A 23036-nucleotide genomic window follows, 5' to 3' on the forward strand; every position below is an offset into this window, starting at 1 on the left:
ATGTTGTGAACGGAGAGCCCCATGGTGGTGGTGGGCTTATGGTACTGGCAGGCTTGTGAACGGAGAGCCCCATGGTGGTGGTGGGCTTATGGTACTGGCAGGCTTGTGAACGGAGAGCCCCATGGTGGAGGTGGGGTATGGTACGTTGTGAACGGAGAGCCCCATGGTGGTGGTGGGGTTATGGTACGTTGTGAACGTGAGCCCCATGGTGGTGGTGGGGTTATGGTACTGGCAGGCTTGTGAACGGAGAGCCCCATGGTGGAGGTGGGGTATGGTACGTTGTGAACGGAGAGCCCCATGGTGGTGGTGGGGTTATGGTACGTTGTGAACGTGAGCCCCATGGTGGTGGTGGGGTTATGGTACTGGCAGGCTTGTGAACGGAGAGCCCCATGGTGGTGGTGGGGTTATGGTACGTTGTGAACGGAGAGCCCCATGGTGGTGGTGGGGTTATGGTACTGGCAGCGTTGTGAACGGAGAGCCTCGTGGTGGTGGTGGGGTTATGGTACGTTGTGAACGGAGAGCCCCATGGTGGTGGTGGGGTTATGGTACTGGCAGCGTTGTGAACGGAGAGCCCCATGGTGGTGGTGGGGTTATGGTACGTTGTGCACGGAGAGCCCCATGGTGGTGGTGGGGTTATGGTACTGGCAGCGTTGTGAACGGAGAGCCCCATGGTGGTGGTGGGGTTATGGTACGTTGTGAACGGAGAGCCCCATGGTGGTGGTGGGGTTATGGTACGTTGTGAATGGAGAGCCCCATGGTGGTGGTGGGGTTATGGTACTGGCAACGTTGTGAACGGAGAGCCCCATGGGGGTGGTGGGGTTATTATACTGGCAGCATTGTGAACGGAGAGCCCCATGGTGGTGGTGGGGTTATGGTACGTTGTGAACGGAGAGCTCCATGGTGGTGGTGGGGTTATGGTACTGGCAGTGTTGTGAACAGAGAGCCCCATGGTGGTGGTGGGGTTATGGTATGTTGTGAACGGAGAGCCCCATGGTGGTGGTGGGGTTATGGTACTGGCAGCGTTGTGAACGGAGAGCCCCATGGTGGAGGTGGGGTATGGTACGTTGTGAACGGAGAGCCCCATGGTGGTGGTGGGGTTATGGTACGTTGTGAACGGAGAGCCCCATGGTGGTGGTGGGGTTATGGTACTGGCAGCGTTGTGAACGGAGAGCCCCGTGGTGGTTGTGGGGTTATGGTACGTTGTGAACGGAGAGCCCCATGGTGGTGGTGGGGTTATGGTACTGGCAGCGTTGTGAACGGAGAGCCCCATGGTGGTGGTGGGGTTATGGTACGTTGTGAACGGAGAGCCCCATGGTGGTGGTGGGGTTATGGTACGTTGTGAATGGAGAGCCCCATGGTGGTGGTGGGGTTATGGTACTGGCAACGTTGTGAACGGAGAGCCCCATGGTGGTGGTGGGGTTATGATACTGGCAGCGTTGTGAACGGAGAGCCCCATGGTGGTGGTGGGGTTATGGTACGTTGTGAACGGAGAGCTCCATGGTGGTGGTGGGGTTATGGTACTGGCAGTGTTGTGAACAGAGAGCCCCATGGTGGTGGTGGGGTTATGGTACTGGCAGCGTTGTGAACAGAGAGCCCCATGGTGGTGGTGGGGTTATGGTACGTTGTGAACGGAGAGCCCCATGGTGATGGTGCGGTTATGGTACTGGCAGGCTTGTGAACGGAGAGCCCCATGGTGGTGGTGGGGTTATGGTACGTTGTGAACGGAGAGCCCCATGGTGGTGGTGGGGTTATGGTACTGGCAGCGTTGTGAACGGAGAGCCCCATGGTGGTGGTGGGGTTATGGTACGTTGTGAACGGAGAGCCCCATGGTGGTGGTGGGGTTATGGTACATTGTGAACGGAGAGCCCCATGGTGGTGGTGGGGTTATGGTACTGGCAGCGTTGTGAACGGAGAGCCCCATGGTGGTGGTGGGGTTATGGTACGTTGTGAACAGAGAGCCCCATGGTGGTGGTGGGGTTATGGTACTGGCAGTGTTGTGAACGGAGAGCCCCATGGTGGTGGTGGGGTTATGGTACATTGTGAACGGAGAGCACCATGGTGGTGGTGGGGTATGGTACTGGCAGGCATAAACTACGGACAATGAACATAATTGCATTTTATCAGTGGCAATTTGAATGCACAGAGATACCGTGATGAGATCCTGAGGCCCATTGTAGTGCCATTCATCTGCTGCCATCACCTCAGGTTTCAGCATGATAATGCATAGACCCATGTCGCAAGGATTTGTACACAATTCCTGGAAGCTGAAAATGTCCCAGTTAATAATTACCAGACATGTCACCCATTGAGCATGTTTGGGATGCTCCAGATCGACAGCGTGTTCCAGTTCCCGCCAATATTCAGCTACTTTGCATAGTCATTGAAGAGGAGTGGGACAACATTCCACAGGCCACAATCAACAGCCTGATCAACTCTATGCGAAGGCGATGTCGCGCTGCATGAGGCAAATGGTGGTCACACAAGATACTGACTGGTTTTCTGATCCACTCCCCTAACATTTTTTAAAGACATCTGTGACTAACAGATGCATATCTGTATTCCCAGTCATGTGAAATCCATAGATTAGTGCCTAATTAATTTATTTCAATTGACTGATTTCCTTATATGAACTGTAACTCAGTAAAATCTTTGAAATTGTTGCATGTTGCATTTATATTTTTTGTACAGCGAACATAAATGTAAAAACAGCAAGCATAGCCTACATATCAATACATACATAAAATATCTAGGTCAAATAAGGGAGAGATGTTGTGCCGTGAGATGTTGCTTATCTGTTTTTTGAAACCAGGTTTGCTGTTCATTTGAGCAATATGAGATGGAAGGAAGTTCTACGCAATAATGGCTCAATATAATACTGTATGCTTTCTTGAATTTGTTCTGGATTTGGGGACTGTGAAAAGACCCCTGGTGGCATGTCTGGTGGGGTACGTGTGTGTGTCAGAGCTGTGTGTAAGTTGACTATGCAAACTATTTAGAATTTACAATTTTGTTTTGGAGGTGTTCAGAACAAGGTTAAGGGCAGAGAAAGCTTGTTGGACACTAAGAAAGCTTTGTTGCAGAGCGTTTAATACAAAATCTGGGGAGGGGCCAGCTGAGTATAAGACTGTTTCATCTGCATATAAATGGATGAGAGAGCTTCCTACTGCCTGAGCTGTGGTGTTGATGTAAATTGAGAAGAGCGTGGGGCCTAGGATGGAGCCTTGGGGTACTCCCTTTGTGACAGGCAGTGGCTGAGACAACAGATGTTCTGACTTTATACACTGCACTCTTTGAGAGAGGTAGTTAGCAAACCAGGCCAAAGACCCCTCAGAGACACCAATACTCCTTAGCCGGCCCACAAGGATGGTTTTTGCGACTGCACTTGAAGAAACTTTCAAAGTTCTTGAAATTGTCTGTATTGACTGACCTTCATGTCTTCTGTATACCCCCCCCTACCTTGTCACAACACAACTGATTGGCTCAAACACATTAAGAAGGAAAGAAATTCCACAAATTAACTTTTAACAAGGCACACCTGTTAATTGAAATGCATTCCAGGTGACTACCTCATGAAGCTGGTTGAGAGAATGCCAAGAGTGTGCAAAGCTGTCATCAAGGCAAAGGGTGGCTATTACTACATGATTCCATATGTGGTATTTCATAGTTTTGATGTCGTCACTATTGTTCTACAATGTAGAAATTAGTAAAAAATTAAGAAAAACCCTTGAATGAGTAGGTGTGTCCAAACTTTTGACTGGTACTGTATGTATATGTAGCAGAGAAGCTGTAAAAAAAAAAAAAAAAAAAAAAGATATGTGTCCTCCGAGAGGGGTGGTGGTGGATGTGTTAAAAAATATATATATATAAAAAACAATTTACAAAAATAAATAAAAAATAAAAAACAGTGAAAGTAATTTTGGAGAATGTCTGGGACAAACAACAGAGAAGTGAAATAGAGGCAATAGAAACCCCACACGTGATGAAGGTTCCTGGTGAGCAGATTCAACACGACACAGATTCAACACCCCTCACAGTTCTGGGTGACTTTAACCTCCCTACGTCTGCCTTTGACTCATGTCTCTCTGCCTCCTTCTTTCCACTCCTTTCCTCGTTTGACCTCACCCTCTCACCGTCCCCCCCTACTCACAAGGCAGGCAATACGCTTGACCTCATCTTTACTAGATGCTGTTCTTCTACTAATCTCACTGCAACTCCCTTCCAAGTCTCCGACCACTACTTTGTAATATCTCTTCCCTCTGCTAAATCCTTCTCCCTCCGATCTCCTGATTCTGCCTCCTCAACCCTCCTTTCCTCCCTTTCTGCATCTTTTGACTCTCTATGTCCCCTATCCTCCCTGCCGGCTCGGTCCTCCCCTCCTGCTCCGTGGCTTGACGACTCATTGCGAGCTCACAGAACAGGGCTCCGGGCAGCCGAGCGGAAATGGAGGAAAACTAGACTCCCTGCGGACCTGGCATCTTTTCACTCCCTCCTCTCTACATTCTCTTCCTCTGTTTCTGCTGCTAAAGCCACTTTCTACCACTCTAAATGTCAAGCCTCTGCCTCTAACCGTAGGAAGCTCTTTGACACCTTCTCCTCCCTGCTGAATCCTCCTCCTCCTCCCCCTCCTCCGTATCTGTGGATGACTTCGTCAACCATTTTGAAAAGAAGGTTGACGACATCCGATCCTCATTTGTTAAGTCAAATGACACCGCTGGTCCTGCTCACACTGCCCTACCCTATGCTTTGACTTCTTTCTCCACTCTCTCTCCAGATGAAATCTTTCGACTTGTGAAGGCCGGCCGCCAAACAACCTGCCCGCTTGACCCCATCCCCTCCTCTCTTCTCCAGACCATTTCCGGAGACCTTCTCCCTTACCTCACCTCGCTCATCAACTCATCCTTGACCGCTGGCCATGTCCCTTCCATCTTCAAGAGAGCAAGAGTTGCACCCCTTCTCAAAAAACCTACACTCAATCCCTCTGATGGGATTAAAATGCAAATCAATTTATAAAATTTTTGACATGTGTTTTTCTGGATTTTGTTGTTGTTATTCAGTCTCTCACTGTTCAAATAAACCTACCATTAAAATTATAGACTGATCATGTCTTTGTCAGTGGGCAAACGTACAAAATCAGCAGGGGATCAAATACTTTTTTCCCTCACTGTAGGTGAAAAATCTGTCGATGTGCCCTTGAGCAAGGCACTTAACCCTAATTGCTCTTGTAAGTCGCTCTGGATAAGAGTGTCTGCTAAATGACTAAAATGTAATGTCCTACAGCACTAGAGAGAAGAGGTACCATCTACAGTCTCCCTCCCTGGAAGAGACTAGTCCTACAGCACTAGAGAGAAGAGGTACCATCTACAGTCCAGTCTCCCTCCCTGGAAGAGACTAGTCCTACAGCACTAGAGAAGAGGTACCATCTACAGTCTCCCTCCCTGGAAGAGACTAGTCCTACAGCACTAGAGAGAAGAGGTACCATCTACAGTCCAGTCTCCCTCCCTGGAAGAGACTAGTCCTACAGCACTAGAGAAGAGGTACCATCTACAGTCCAGTCTCCCTCCCTGGAAGAGACTAGTCCTACAGCACTAGAGAGAAGAGGTACCATCTACAGTCCAGTCTCCCTCCCTGGAAGAGACTAGTCCTACAGCACTAGAGAGAAGAGGTACCATCTACAGTCCAGTCTCCCTCCCTGGAAGAGACTAGTCCTACAGCACTAGAGAGAAGAGGGACCATCTACAGTCCAGTCTCCCTCCCTGGAAGAGACTAGTCCTACAGCACTAGAGAAGAGGTACCATCTACAGTCCAGTCTCCCTCCCTGGAAGAGACTAGTCCTACATCACTAGAGAAGAGGTACCATCTACAGTCTCCCTCCCTGGAAGAGACTAGTCCTACAGCACTAGAGAAGAGGTACCATCTACAGTCCAGTCTCCCTCCCTGGAAGAGACTAGTCCTACAGCACTAGAGAGAAGAGGGACCATCTACAGTCCAGTCTCCCTCCCTGGAAGAGACTAGTCCTACAGCACTAGAGAGAAGAGGCACCATCTACAGTCCAGTCTCCCTCCCTGGAAGAGACTAGTCCTACAGCACTAGAGAAGAGGTACCATCTACAGTCTCCCTCCCTGGAAGAGACTAGTCCTACAGCACTAGAGAAGAGGTACCATCTACAGTCCAGTCTCCCTCCCTGGAAGAGACTAGTCCTACAGCACTAGAGAGAAGAGATACCATCTACAGTCCAGTCTCCCTCCCTGGAAGAGACTAGTCCTACAGCACTAGAGAGAAGAGGTACCATCTACAGTCCAGTCTCCCTCCCTGGAAGAGACTAGTCCTACAGCACTAGAGAGAAGAGGTACCATCTACAGTCCAGTCTCCCTCCCTGGAAGAGACTAGTCCTACAGCACTAGAGAGAAGAGGTACCATCTACAGTCCAGTCTCCCTCCCTGGAAGAGACTAGTCCTACAGCACTAGAGAGAAGAGGTACCATCTACAGTCCAGTCTCCCTCCCTGGAAGAGACTAGTCCTACAGCACTAGAGAAGAGGTACCATCTACAGTCTCCCTCCCTGGAAGAGACTAGTCCTACAGCACTAGAGAGAAGAGGTACCATCTACAGTCTCCCTCCCTGGAAGAGACTAGTCCTACAGCACTAGAGAAGAGGTACCATCTACAGTCTCCCTCCCTGGAAGAGACTAGTCCTACAGCACTAGAGAAGAGGTACCATCTACAGTCCAGTCTCCCTCCCTGGAAGAGACTAGTCCTACAGCACTAGAGAAGAGGTACCATCTACAGTCCAGTCTCCCTCCCTGGAAGAGACTAGTCCTACAGCACTAGAGAAGAGGTACCATCTACAGTCCAGTCTCCCTCCCTGGAAGAGACTAGTCCTACAGCACTAGAGAGAAGAGGTACCATCTACAGTCCAGTCTCCCTCCCTGGAAGAGACTAGTCCTACAGCACTAGAGAGAAGAGGTACCATCTACAGTCCAGTCTCCCTCCCTGGAAGAGACCAGTCCTACAGCACTAGAGAGAAGAGGTACCATCTACAGTCCAGATCTCCCTCCCTGGAAGAGACTAGTCCTACAGCACTAGAGAGAAGAGGTACCATCTACAGTCCAGTCTCCCTCCCTGGAAGAGACTAGTCCTACAGCACTAGAGAGAAGAGGTACCATCTACAGTACAGTCTCCCTCCCTGGAAGAGACTAGTCCTACAGCCCTAGAGAAGAGGTACCATCTACAGTCCAGTCTCCCTCCCTGGAAGAGACTAGTCCTACAGCACTAGAGAAGAGGTACCATCTACAGTCTCCCTCCCTGGAAGAGACTAGTCCTACAGCACTAGAGAGAAGAGGTACCATCTACAGTCCAGTCTCCCTCCCTGGAAGAGACTAGTCCTACAGCACTAGAGAGAAGAGGTACCATCTACAGTCCAGTCTCCCTCCCTGGAAGAGACTAGTCCTACAGCACTAGAGAGAAGAGGTACCATCTACAGTACAGTCTCCCTCCCTGGAAGAGACTAGTCCTACAGCACTAGAGAAGAGGTACCATCTACAGTCTCCCTCCCTGGAAGAGACTAGTCCTACAGCACTAGAGAGAAGAGGTACCATCTACAGTCCAGTCTCCCTCCCTGGAAGAGACTAGTCCTACAGCACTAGAGAGAAGAGGTACCATCTACAGTCCAGTCTCCCTCCCTGGAAGAGACTAGTCCTACAGCACTAGAGAGAAGAGGTACCATCTACAGTCCAGTCTCCCTCCCTGGAAGAGACCAGTCCTACAGCACTAGAGAGAAGAGGTACCATCTACAGTCCAGATCTCCCTCCCTGGAAGAGACTAGTCCTACAGCACTAGAGAGAAGAGGTACCATCTACAGTCCAGTCTCCCTCCCTGGAAGAGACTAGTCCTACAGCACTAGAGAGAAGAGGTACCATCTACAGTACAGTCTCCCTCCCTGGAAGAGACTAGTCCTACAGCACTAGAGAGAAGAGGTACCATCTACAGTCCAGTCTCCCTCCCTGGAAGAGACTAGTCCTACAGCACTAGAGAGAAGAGGTACCATCTACAGTCCAGTCTCCCTCCCTGGAAGAGACTAGTCCTACAGCACTAGAGAGAAGAGGTACCATCTACAGTACAGTCTCCCTCCCTGGAAGAGACTAGTCCTACAGCACTAGAGAAGAGGTACCATCTACAGTCTCCCTCCCTGGAAGAGACTAGTCCTACAGCACTAGAGAGAAGAGGTACCATCTACAGTCCAGTCTCCCTCCCTGGAAGAGACTAGTCCTACAGCACTAGAGAAGAGGTACCATCTACAGTCCAGTCTCCCTCCCTGGAAGAGACTAGTCCTACAGCACTAGAGAGAAGAGGTACCATCTACAGTCCAGTCTCCCTCCCTGGAAGAGACTAGTCCTACAGCACTAGAGAGAAGAGGTACCATCTACAGTCCAGTCTCCCTCCCTGGAAGAGACTAGTCCTACAGCACTAGAGAGAAGAGGTACCATCTACAGTCCAGTCTCCCTCCCTGGAAGAGACTAGTCCTACATCACTAGAGAAGAGGTACCATCTACAGTCTCCCTCCCTGGAAGAGACTAGTCCTACAGCACTAGAGAGAAGAGGTACCATCTACAGTCCAGTCTCCCTCCCTGGAAGAGACTAGTCCTACAGCACTAGAGAGAAGAGGTACCATCTACAGTCCAGTCTCCCTCCCTGGAAGAGACTAGTCCTACAGCACTAGAGAAGAGGTACCATCTACAGTCCAGTCTCCCTCCCTGGAAGAGACTAGTCCTACAGCACTAGAGAAGAGGTACCATCTACAGTCCAGTCTCCCTCCCTGGAAGAGACTAGTCCTACAGCACTAGAGAGAAGAGGTACCATCTACAGTCCAGTCTCCCTCCCTGGAAGAGACTAGTCCTACAGCACTAGAGAGAAGAGGTACCATCTACAGTCCAGTCTCCCTCCCTGGAAGAGACTAGTCCTACAGCACTAGAGAGAAGAGGGACCATCTACAGTCCAGTCTCCCTCCCTGGAAGAGACTAGTCCTACAGCACTAGAGAGAAGAGGTACCATCTACAGTCCAGTCTCCCTCCCTGGAAGAGACTAGTCCTACAGCACTAGAGAAGAGGTACCATCTACAGTCTCCCTCCCTGGAAGAGACTAGTCCTACAGCACTAGAGAAGAGGTACCATCTACAGTCCAGTCTCCCTCCCTGGAAGAGACTAGTCCTACAGCACTAGAGAGAAGAGGTACCATCTACAGTCCAGTCTCCCTCCCTGGAAGAGACTAGTCCTACAGCACTAGAGAGAAGAGGTACCATCTACAGTCCAGTCTCCCTCCCTGGAAGAGACTAGTCCTACAGCACTAGAGAGAAGAGGTACCATCTACAGTCCAGTCTCCCTCCCTGGAAGAGACTAGTCCTACAGCACTAGAGAAGAGGTACCATCTACAGTCTCCCTCCCTGGAAGAGACTAGTCCTACAGCACTAGAGAGAAGAGGTACCATCTACAGTCTCCCTCCCTGGAAGAGACTAGTCCTACAGCACTAGAGAAGAGGTACCATCTACAGTCTCCCTCCCTGGAAGAGACTAGTCCTACAGCACTAGAGAAGAGGTACCATCTACAGTCCAGTCTCCCTCCCTGGAAGAGACTAGTCCTACAGCACTAGAGAGAAGAGATACCATCTACAGTCTCCCTCCCTGGAAGAGACTAGTCCTACAGCACTAGAGAAGAGGTACCATCTACAGTCCAGTCTCCCTCCCTGGAAGAGACTAGTCCTACAGCACTAGAGAAGAGGTACCATCTACAGTCCAGTCTCCCTCCCTGGAAGAGACTAGTCCTACAGCACTAGAGAGAAGAGGTACCATCTACAGTCCAGTCTCCCTCCCTGGAAGAGACTAGTCCTACAGCACTAGAGAGAAGAGGTACCATCTACAGTCCAGTCTCCCTCCCTGGAAGAGACTAGTCCTACAGCACTAGAGAGAAGAGGTACCATCTACAGTCTCCCTCCCTGGAAGAGACTAGTCCTACAGCACTAGAGAGAAGAGGTACCATCTACAGTCCAGATCTCCCTCCCTGGAAGAGACTAGTCCTACAGCACTAGAGAGAAGAGGTACCATCTACAGTCCAGTCTCCCTCCCTGGAAGAGACTAGTCCTACAGCACTAGAGAGAAGAGGTACCATCTACAGTACAGTCTCCCTCCCTGGAAGAGACTAGTCCTACAGCCCTAGAGAAGAGGTACCATCTACAGTCCAGTCTCCCTCCCTGGAAGAGACTAGTCCTACAGCACTAGAGAAGAGGTACCATCTACAGTCTCCCTCCCTGGAAGAGACTAGTCCTACAGCACTAGAGAGAAGAGGTACCATCTACAGTCCAGTCTCCCTCCCTGGAAGAGACTAGTCCTACAGCACTAGAGAGAAGAGGTACCATCTACAGTCCAGTCTCCCTCCCTGGAAGAGACTAGTCCTACAGCACTAGAGAGAAGAGGTACCATCTACAGTACAGTCTCCCTCCCTGGAAGAGACTAGTCCTACAGCACTAGAGAAGAGGTACCATCTACAGTCTCCCTCCCTGGAAGAGACTAGTCCTACAGGACTAGAGAGAAGAGGTACCATCTACAGTCCAGTCTCCCTCCCTGGAAGAGACTAGTCCTACAGCACTAGAGAAGAGGTACCATCTACAGTCCAGTCTCCCTCCCTGGAAGAGACTAGTCCTACAGCACTAGAGAGAAGAGGTACCATCTACAGTCTCCCTCCCTGGAAGAGACTAGTCCTACAGCACAAGAGAGAAGAGGTACCATCTACAGTCCAGTCTCCCTCCCTGGAAGAGACTAGTCCTACAGCACTAGAGAGAAGAGGTACCATCTACAGTCCAGTCTCCCTCCCTGGAAGAGACTAGTCCTACAGCACTAGAGAAGAGGTACCATCTACAGTCTCCCTCCCTGGAAGAGACTAGTCCTACAGCACTAGAGAAGAGATACCATCTACAGTCTCCCTCCCTGGAAGAGACTAGTCCTACAGCACTAGAGAGAAGAGGTACCATCTACAGTCTCCCTCCCTGGAAGAGACTAGTCCTACAGCACTAGAGAAGAGGTACCATCTACAGTCTCCCTCCCTGGAAGAGACTAGTCCTACAGCACTAGAGAAGAGGTACCATCTACAGTCCAGTCTCCCTCCCTGGAAGAGACTAGTCCTACAGCACTAGAGAGAAGAGGTACCATCTACAGTCCAGTCTCCCTCCCTGGAAGAGACTAGTCCTACAGCACTAGAGAGAAGAGGTACCATCTACAGTCCAGTCTCCCTCCCTGGAAGAGACTAGTCCTACAGCACTAGAGAAGAGGTACCATCTACAGTCCAGTCTCCCTCCCTGGAAGAGACTAGTCCTACAGCACTAGAGAAGAGGTACCATCTACAGTCCAGTCTCCCTCCCTGGAAGAGACTAGTCCTACAGCACTAGAGAGAAGAGGTACCATCTACAGTCCAGTCTCCCTCCCTGGAAGAGACTAGTCCTACAGCACTAGAGAAGAGGTACCATCTACAGTCTCCCTCCCTGGAAGAGACTAGTCCTACAGCACTAGAGAGAAGAGGTACCATCTACAGTCCAGTCTCCCTCCCTGGAAGAGACTAGTCCTACAGCACTAGAGAAGAGGTACCATCTACAGTCTCCCTCCCTGGAAGAGACTAGTCCTACAGCACTAGAGAAGAGGTACCATCTACAGTCTCCCTCCCTGGAAGAGACTAGTCCTACAGCACTAGAGAGAAGAGGTACCATCTACAGTCCAGTCTCCCTCCCTGGAAGAGACTAGTCCTACAGCACTAGAGAGAAGAGGTACCATCTACAGTCCAGTCTCCCTCCCTGGAAGAGACTAGTCCTACAGCACTAGAGAGAAGAGGTACCATCTACAGGCTCCCTCCCTGGAAGAGACTAGTCCTACAGCACTAGAGAAGAGGTACCATCTACAGTCCAGTCTCCCTCCCTGGAAGAGACTAGTCCTACAGCACTAGTGAAGAGGTACCATCTACAGTCCAGTCTCCCTCCCTGGAAGAGACTAGTCCTACAGCACTAGAGAAGAGGTACCATCTACAGTCCAGTCTCCCTCCCTGGAAGAGACTAGTCCTACAGCACTAGAGAAGAGGTACCATCTACAGTCTCCCTCCCTGGAAGAGACTAGTCCTACAGCACTAGAGAGAAGAGGTACCATCTACAGTCTCCCTCCCTGGAAGAGACTAGTTCTACAGCACTAGAGAGAAGAGGTACCATCTACAGTCCAGTCTCCCTCCCTGGAAGAGACTAGTCCTACAGCACTAGAGAGAACAGGTACCATCTACAGTCCAGTCTCCCTCCCTGGAAGAGACTAGTCCTACAGCACTAGAGAAGAGATACCATCTACAGTCTCCCTCCCTGGAAGAAGGCCCTTACACAGGCCTCCTGTTTAATGAAGACATACAGTGATCTCCAAAAGTATTGGGACAGTGAAACATATTTATTTTGTTTTGTCTCTATACTACAAAGCACTGGAGCACTGTCCCAATACTTTTGGAGCTCACTACAGTGGGGAGAACAAGTATTTGATACACTGCCGATTTTGCAGGTTATCCTACTTACAAAGCATGTAGAGGTCTGTAATTTTTTATCATAGGTACACTTCAACTGTGAGAGACGGAATCTAAAACAAAAATCCAAAAAATCACATTGTATGATTTTTAAGTAATTAATTTGCTTGGTGTGGGTGTTCTCACCTGATACTCTGTATGGCATCCTCTTTGTTATGGTCCTGGTTCTCTACATCTGTCAGCTGCTCCAGAGGGTCCCGGAGGTCCTGACAACACACACCATCTACTGTTACAACACACACCATCTACTGTTACACACACACCATCTACTGTTACACACACCATCTACTGTTATAACACACCATCTACTGTTACACACACCATCTACTGTTACAACACACCATCTACTGTTACACACACCATCTACTGTTACACACACACCATCTACTGTTACACACACCATCTACTGTTACAACACACACCATCTACTGTTACACACACACCATCTACTGTTACACACACACCATCTACTGTTACAACACACACCATCTACTGTTACACACACACCATCTACTGTTACACACACCATCTACTGTTACACACACACCATCTACTGTTACACACACACCATCTACTGTTACAACACACACCATCTACTGTTACACACACACCATCTACTGTTACACACACACACCATCTACTGTTACACACACACCATCTACTGTTACACACACACCATCTACTGTTACAACACACACCATCTACTGTTACAACACACACCATCTACTGTTACACACACACCATCTACTGTTACACACACACCATCTACTGTTACACACACCATCTACTGTTACAACACACACCATCTACTGTTACAACACACACCATCTACTGTTACACACACCATCTACTGTTACAACACACACCATATACTGTTACACACACACCATCTACTGTTACACACACACACCATCTACTGTTACAACACACACCATCTACTGTTACACACACACCATCTACTGTTACAACACACACCATCTACTGTTACAACACACACCATCTACTGTTACACACACACCATCTACTGTTACAACACACACCATCTACTGTTACAACACACACCATCTACTGTTACAACACACACCATCTACTGTTACAACACACACCATCTACTGTTACACACACCATCTACTGTTACAACACACACCATCTACTGTTACAACACACACCATCTACTGTTACAACACACACCATCTACTGTTACACACACCATCTACTGTTACACACACCATCTACTGTTACACACACACACCATCTACTGTTACAACACACACCATCTACTGTTACAACACACACCATCTACTGTTACACACACACCATCTACTGTTACAACACACACCATCTACTGTTACACACACCATCTACTGTTACAACACACACCATCTACTGTTACACACACACACACCATCTACTGTTACACACACACACCATCTACTGTTACACACACCACCTACTGTTACACACACACACCATCTACTGTTACACACACCATCTACTGTTACAACACACACCATCTACTGTTACACACACACCATCTACTGTTACAACACACACCATCTACTGTTACACACACCATCTACTGTTACAACACACACCATCTACTGTTACAACACACACCATCTACTGTTACACACACCATCTACTGTTACAACACACACCATCTACTGTTACACACACACACCATCTACTGTTACAACACACACCATCTACTGTTACACACACCATCTACTGTTACACACACACCATCTACTGTAACAACACACACCATCTACTGTTACAACACACACCATCTACTGTTACAACACACACCATCTACTGTTACACACACACCATCTACTGTTACACACACCATCTACTGTTACAACACACCATCTACTGTTACAACACACACCATCTACTGTTACAACACACACCATCTACTGTTACACACACCATCTACTGTTACAACATACACCATCTACTGTTACACACACCATCTACTGTTACAACACACACCATCTACTGTTACACACACCATCTACTGTTACAACACACACGATTTACTGTTACACACACCATCTACTGTTACAACACACACCATCTACTGTTACAACACACACCATCTACTGTTACACACACACCATCTACTGTTACAACACACACCATCTACTGTTACACACACCATCTACTGTTACAACACACACCATCTACTGTTACAACACACACCATCTACTGTTACACACACCATCTACTGTTACACACACACCATCTACTGTTACAACACACACCATCTACTGTTACAACACACACCATCTACTGTTACAACACACACCATCTACTGTTACACACACACACCATCTACTGTTACAACACACACCATCTACTGTTACAACACACACCATCTACTGTTACAACACACACCATCTACTGTTACAACACACACCATCTACTGTTACAACACACACCATCTACTGTTACAACACACACCATCTACTGTTACACACACACCATCTACTGTTACACACACACCATCTACTGTTACAACACACCATCTACTGTTACAACACACACCATCTACTGTTACAACACACACCATCTACTGTTACAACACACACCATCTACTGTTACACACACCATCTACTGTTACACACACCATCTACTGTTACACACACACCATCTACTGTTACAACACACACCATCTACTGTTACAACACACACCATCTACTGTTACAACACACACCATCTACTGTTACACACACACCATCTACTGTTACACACACCATCTACTGTTACAACACACACCATCTACTGTTACAACACACACCATCTACTGTTACAACACACACCATCTACTGTTACAACACACACCATCTACTGTTACAACACACACCATCTACTGTTACAACACACACACCATCTACTGTTACACACACACACCATCTACTGTTACACACACACCATCTACTGTTACACACACACACCATCTACTGTTACACACACACCATCTACAGTTACACACACACACCATCTACTGTTACACACACACACCATCTACTGTTACACACACCATCTACTGTTACAACACACACCATCTACTGTTACAACACACACCATCTACTGTTACAACACACACCATCTACTGTTACACACACACACCATCTACTGTTACAACACACACCATCTACTGTTACACACACACACCATCTACTGTTACACACACCATCTACTGTTACACACACACCATCTACTGTTACACACACACCATCTACTGTTACAACACACACCATCTACTGTTACACACACCATCTACTGTTACAACACACACCATCTACTGTTACACACACCATCTACTGTTACAGCACACACCATCTACTGTTACACACACCATCTACTGTTACACACACACACACCATCTACTGTTACACACACCATCTACTGTTACAACACACACCATCTACTGTTACAACACACACCATCTACTGTTACAGCACACCATCTACTGTTACAACACACACCATCTACTGTTACACACACACACACACACACCATCTACTGTTACACACACACCATCTACTGTTACAACACACACCATCTACTGTTACACACACACACCATCTACTGTTACAACACACACCATCTACTGTTACACACACACCATCTACTGTTACAACACACACCATCTACTGTTACACACACACCATCTACTGTTACACACACACCATCTACTGTTACACACACACCATCTACTGTTACAACACACACCATCTACTGATACAACACACACCATCTACTGTTACACACACACCATCTACTGTTACACACACACCATCTACTGTTACACACACACCATCTACTGTTACAACACACCATCTACTGTTACACACACACCATCTACTGTTACAACACACACCATCTACTGTTACAACACACTGTTACACACACACCATCTACTGTTACACACACCATCTACTGTTACAACACACCATCTACTGTTACAACACACACCATCTACTGTTACACACACCATCTACTGTTACAACACACCATCTACTGTTACAACACACCATCTACTGTTACACACACACCATCTACTGTTACAACACACCATCTACTGTTACACACACACCATCTACTGTTACAACACACCATCTACTGTTACACACACACCATCTACTGTTACACACACCATCTACTGTTACACACACCATCTACTGTTACAACACACACCATCTACTGTTACAACACACACCATCTACTGTTACAACACACACCATCTACTGTTACAACACACACCATCTACTGATACACACACCATCTACTGTTACACACACCATCTACTGTTACAACACACACCATCTACTGTTACACACACCATCTACTGTTACACACACCATCTACTGTTACACACACACCATCTACTGTTACACACACACCATCTACTGTTACAACACACACCATCTACTGTTACACACACCATCTACTGTTACACACACCATCTACTGTTACACACACCATCTACTGTTACAACACACACCATCTACTGTTACACACACACCATCTACTGTTACACACACTATCTACTGTTACAACACACACCATCTACTGTTACAACACACACCATCTACTGTTACACACACACCATCTACTGTTACACACACCATCTACTGTTACACACACACCATCTACTGTTACAACACACACCATCTACTGTTACAACACACACCATCTACTGTTACACACACCATCTACTGTTACAACACACACCATCTACTGTTACACACACACCATCTACTGTTACACACACACCATCTACTGTTACACACACACCATCTACTGTTACAACACACACCATCTACTGTTACACACACACCATCTACTGTTACAACACACACCATCTACTGTTACACACACCATCTACTGTTACAACACACACCATCTACTGTTACAACACACACCATCTACTGTTACACACACCATCTACTGTTACAACACACACCATCTACTGTTACACACACCATCTACTGTTACAACACACACCATCTACTGTTACAACACACACCATCTACTGTTACACACACCATCTACTGTTACACACACCATCTACTGTTACACACACCATCTACTGTTACAACACACACCATCTACTGTTACACACACACCATCTACTGTTACACACACCATCTACTGTTACACACACCATCTACTGTTACACACACCATCTACTGTTACACACACCATCTACTGTTACAACACACACCATCTACTGTTACACACACCATCTACTGTTACACACACACCATCTACTGTTACACACACCATCTACTGTTACACACACACCATCTACTGTTACACACACACCATCTACTGTTACACACACACCATCTACTGTTACAACACACACCATCTACTGTTACAACACACACCATCTACTGTTACAACACACACCATCTACTGTTACAACACACACCATCTACTGTTACACACACACCATCTACTGTTACACACACACCATCTACTGTTACAACACACCATCTACTGTTACACACACCATCTACTGTTACACACACACCATCTACTGTTACAACACACACCATCTACTGTTACAACACACACCATCTACTGTTACACACACCATCTACTGTTACACACACCATCTACTGTTACACACACACCATCTACTGTTACACACACCATCTACTGTTACAACACACACCATCTACTGATACACACACACCATCTACTGATACACACACACCATCTACTGTTACAACACACACCATCTACTGTTACACACACCATCTACTGTTACACACACACCATCTACTGTTACAACACACACCATCTACTGTTACACACACCATCTACTGTTACAACACACACCATCTACTGTTACACACACACCATCTACTGTTACACACACACCATCTACTGTTACACACACCATCTACTGTTACACACACCATCTACTGTTACACACACACCATCTACTGTTACAACACACACCATCTACTGTTACAACACACACCATCTACTGTTACACACACCATCTACTGTTACACACACCATCTACTGTTACACACACACCATCTACTGTTACACACACCATCTACTGTTACAACACACACCATCTACTGTTACACACACACCATCTACTGTTACACACACCATCTACTGATACACACACCATCTACTGTTACACACACCATCTACTGTTACAACACACACACCATCTACTGTTACAACACACACCATCTACTGATACACACACATCATCTACTGTTACACACACCATCTACTGTTACACACACACACCATCTACTGTTACACACACCATCTACTGTTACAACACACACCATCTACTGTTACACACACCATCTACTGTTACACACACACCATCTACTGTTACACACACCATCTACTGTTACAACACACACCATCTACTGTTACACACACACCATCTACTGTTACACACACCATCTACTGATACACACACCATCTACTGTTACACACACCATCTACTGTTACAACACACACACCATCTACTGTTACAACACACACCATCTACTGATACACACACATCATCTACTGTTACACACACCATCTACTGTTACACACACACACCATCTACTGTTACACACACCATCTACTGTTACAACACACACCATCTACTGTTACACACACACCATCTACTGTTACAACACACACACCATCTACTGTTACAACACACACCATCTACTGTTACAACACACACCATCTACTGTTACACACACCATCTACTGTTACACACACCATCTACTGTTACACACACACACCATCTACTGTTACAACACACACCATCTACTGTTACAACACACACCATCTACTGTTACACACACACCATCTACTGTTACAACACACACCATCTACTGTTACACACACCATCTACTGTTACAACACACACCATCTACTGTTACACACACACACACCATCTACTGTTACACACACACACCATCTACTGTTACACACACCACCTACTGTTACACACACACACCATCTACTGTTACACACACCATCTACTGTTACAACACACACCATCTACTGTTACACACACACCATCTACTGTTACAACACACACCATCTACTGTTACACACACCATCTACTGTTACAACACACACCATCTACTGTTACAACACACACCATCTACTGTTACACACACCATCTACTGTTACAACACACACCATCTACTGTTACACACACACACCATCTACTGTTACAACACACACCATCTACTGTTACACACACCATCTACTGTTACACACACACCATCTACTGTAACAACACACACCATCTACTGTTACAACACACACCATCTACTGTTACAACACACACCATCTACTGTTACACACACACCATCTACTGTTACACACACCATCTACTGTTACAACACACCATCTACTGTTACAACACACACCATCTACTGTTACACACACCATCTACTGTTACAACACACACCATCTACTGTTACACACACCATCTACTGTTACAACACACACGATTTACTGTTACACACACCATCTACTGTTACAACACACACCATCTACTGTTACAACACACACCATCTACTGTTACACACACACCATCTACTGTTACAACACACACCATCTACTGTTACACACACCATCTACTGTTACAACACACACCATCTACTGTTACAACACACACCATCTACTGTTACACACACCATCTACTGTTACACACACACCATCTACTGTTACAACACACACCATCTACTGTTACAACACACACCATCTACTGTTACAACACACACCATCTACTGTTACACACACACACCATCTACTGTTACAACACACACCATCTACTGTTACAACACACACCATCTACTGTTACAACACACACCATCTACTGTTACAACACACACCATCTACTGTTACAACACACACCATCTACTGTTACAACACACACCATCTACTGTTACACACACACCATCTACTGTTACACACACACCATCTACTGTTACAACACACCATCTACTGTTACAACACACACCATCTACTGTTACAACACACCATCTACTGTTACAACACACACCATCTACTGTTACAACACACACCATCTACTGTTACAACACACACCATCTACTGTTACAACACACACCATCTACTGTTACAACACACACCATCTACTGTTACAACACACACCATCTACTGTTACAACACACCATCTACTGTTACAACACACACCATCTACTGTTACAACACACCATCTACTGTTACAACACACACCATCTACTGTTACAACACACACCATCTACTGTTACAACACACACCATCTACTGTTACACACACACCATCTACTGTTACACACACACCATCTACTGTTACAACACACCATCTACTGTTACAACACACACCATCTACTGTTACAACACACCATCTACTGTTACAACACACACCATCTACTGTTACAACACACACCATCTACTGTTACAACACACACCATCTACTGATACACACACCATCTACTGTTACACACACACCATCTACTGTCACACACACCATCTACTGTTACAACACACCATCTACTGTTACACACACACCATCTACTGTTACAACACACACCATCTACTGTTACACACACCATCTACTGTTACACACACACACCATCTACTGTTACACACACACCATCTACTGTTACACACACCATCTACTGTTACACACACACCATCTACTGTTACACACACACCATCTACTGTTACAACACACACCATCTACTGTTACACACACACACCATCTACTGTTACACACACACACCATCTACTGTTACACACACACCATCTACTGTTACACACACCATCTACTGTTACACACACACCATCTACTGTTACACACACCATCTACTGTTACACACACACCATCTACTGTTACACACACACCATCTACTGTTACACACACACACCATCTACTGTTACACACACACCATCTACTGTTACAACACACACCATCTACTGTTACACACACACACCATCTACTGTTACAACACACACACCATCTACTGTTACAACACACACCATCTACTGTTACACACACACACCATCTACTGTTACACACACACCATCTACTGTTACACACACCATCTACTGTTACACACACCATCTACTGTTACAACACACACCATCTACTGTTACAACACACACCATCTACTGTTACACACACACACCATCTACTGTTACACACACACCATCTACTGTTACACACACACCATCTACTGTTACACACACACACACACACACACTTGTAATGTACATGCAGCCCGTCCCACACGTATGTACCTTGAGAGTGGTGAACTGGTAGGAGACGAGGCCTTTAAAAGCCACATGGATCCCACTCATCACATAGGCTGTCCTCTCCCAGAACTGGAGGAGGGTGGTCTGGAAAGAGGGTTAGGGTTAGGGTTAGGGTTAGGGTCTGGAAAGACACGATCCTGCTTTAAAACACACATCGACCGCTACTATGCAAAGACACACACAGACCTGGTAGAACAGAGGGAGTGAGACAGACAGACAGACAGACCTGGTAGAACAGAGGGAGTGAGACAGACAGACCTGGTAGAACAGAGGGAGTGAGACAGACAGACAGACAGACCTGGTAGAACAGAGGGAGTGAGACAGACAGACAGACCTGGTAGAACAGAGGGAGTGAGACAGACAGACCTGGTAGAACAGAGGGAGTGAGACAGACAGACCTGGTAGAACAGAGGGAGTGAGACAGACAGACAGACAGACCTGGTAGAACAGAGGGAGTGAGACAGACAGACCTGGTAGAACAGAGGGAGTGAGACAGACAGACAGACAGACCTGGTAGAACAGAGGGAGTGAGACAGACAGACCTGGTAGAACAGAGGGAGTGAGACAGACAGACAGACCTGGTAGAACAGAGGGAGTGAGACAGACAGATAGACCTGGTAGAACAGAGGGAGTGAGACAGACAGATAGACCTGGTAGAACAGAGGGAGTGAGACAGACAGACAGACCTGGTAGAACAGAGGGAGTGAGACAGACAGACAGACAGACCTGGTAGAACAGAGGGAGTGAGACAGACAGACAGACAGACCTGGTAGAACAGAGGGAGTGAGACAGACAGACAGACAGACAGACCTGGTAGAACAGAGGGAGTGAGACAGACAGACAGACCTGGTAGAACAGAGGGAGTGAGACAGACCTGGTAGAACAGAGGGAGTGAGACAGACAGACAGACCTGGTAGAACAGAGGGAGGGAGACAGACAGACAGACCTGGTAGAACAGAGGGAGTGAGACAGACAGACAGACCTGGTAGAACAGAGGGAGTGAGACAGACAGACAGACCTGGTAGAACAGAGGGAGTGAGACAGACAGACAGACAGACAGACAGACCTGGTAGAACAGAGGGAGTGAGACAGACAGACAGACAGACCTGGTAGAACAGAGGGAGTGAG

The 23036-nt window shown here is 46.9% G+C and overlaps 1 protein-coding gene across 1 annotated transcript in view; it reads right to left on the reverse strand.

Annotated features, from left to right (window-relative positions):
- ical1 (islet cell autoantigen 1-like) overlaps positions 1–23036 on the reverse strand; it is a 77940-nt gene that overhangs the window by 16894 nt on the left and 38010 nt on the right. The window contains exons 8-9 of the mRNA XM_084190510.1: positions 21894–21992; positions 12712–12791 (exon numbers count right to left, since the gene is read on the reverse strand). Coding sequence (XP_084046636.1) covers positions 12712–12791; positions 21894–21992 — 179 coding nt within the window. The remainder of the gene's footprint in view (positions 1–12711; positions 12792–21893; positions 21993–23036) is intronic.

Source organism: Coregonus lavaretus, assembly GCF_964263955.1.
Source record: "Coregonus lavaretus genome assembly, contig: HAP1_SCAFFOLD_527, whole genome shotgun sequence".
In the NCBI taxonomy this organism is placed as follows: domain Eukaryota; kingdom Metazoa; phylum Chordata; class Actinopteri; order Salmoniformes; family Salmonidae; genus Coregonus; species Coregonus lavaretus.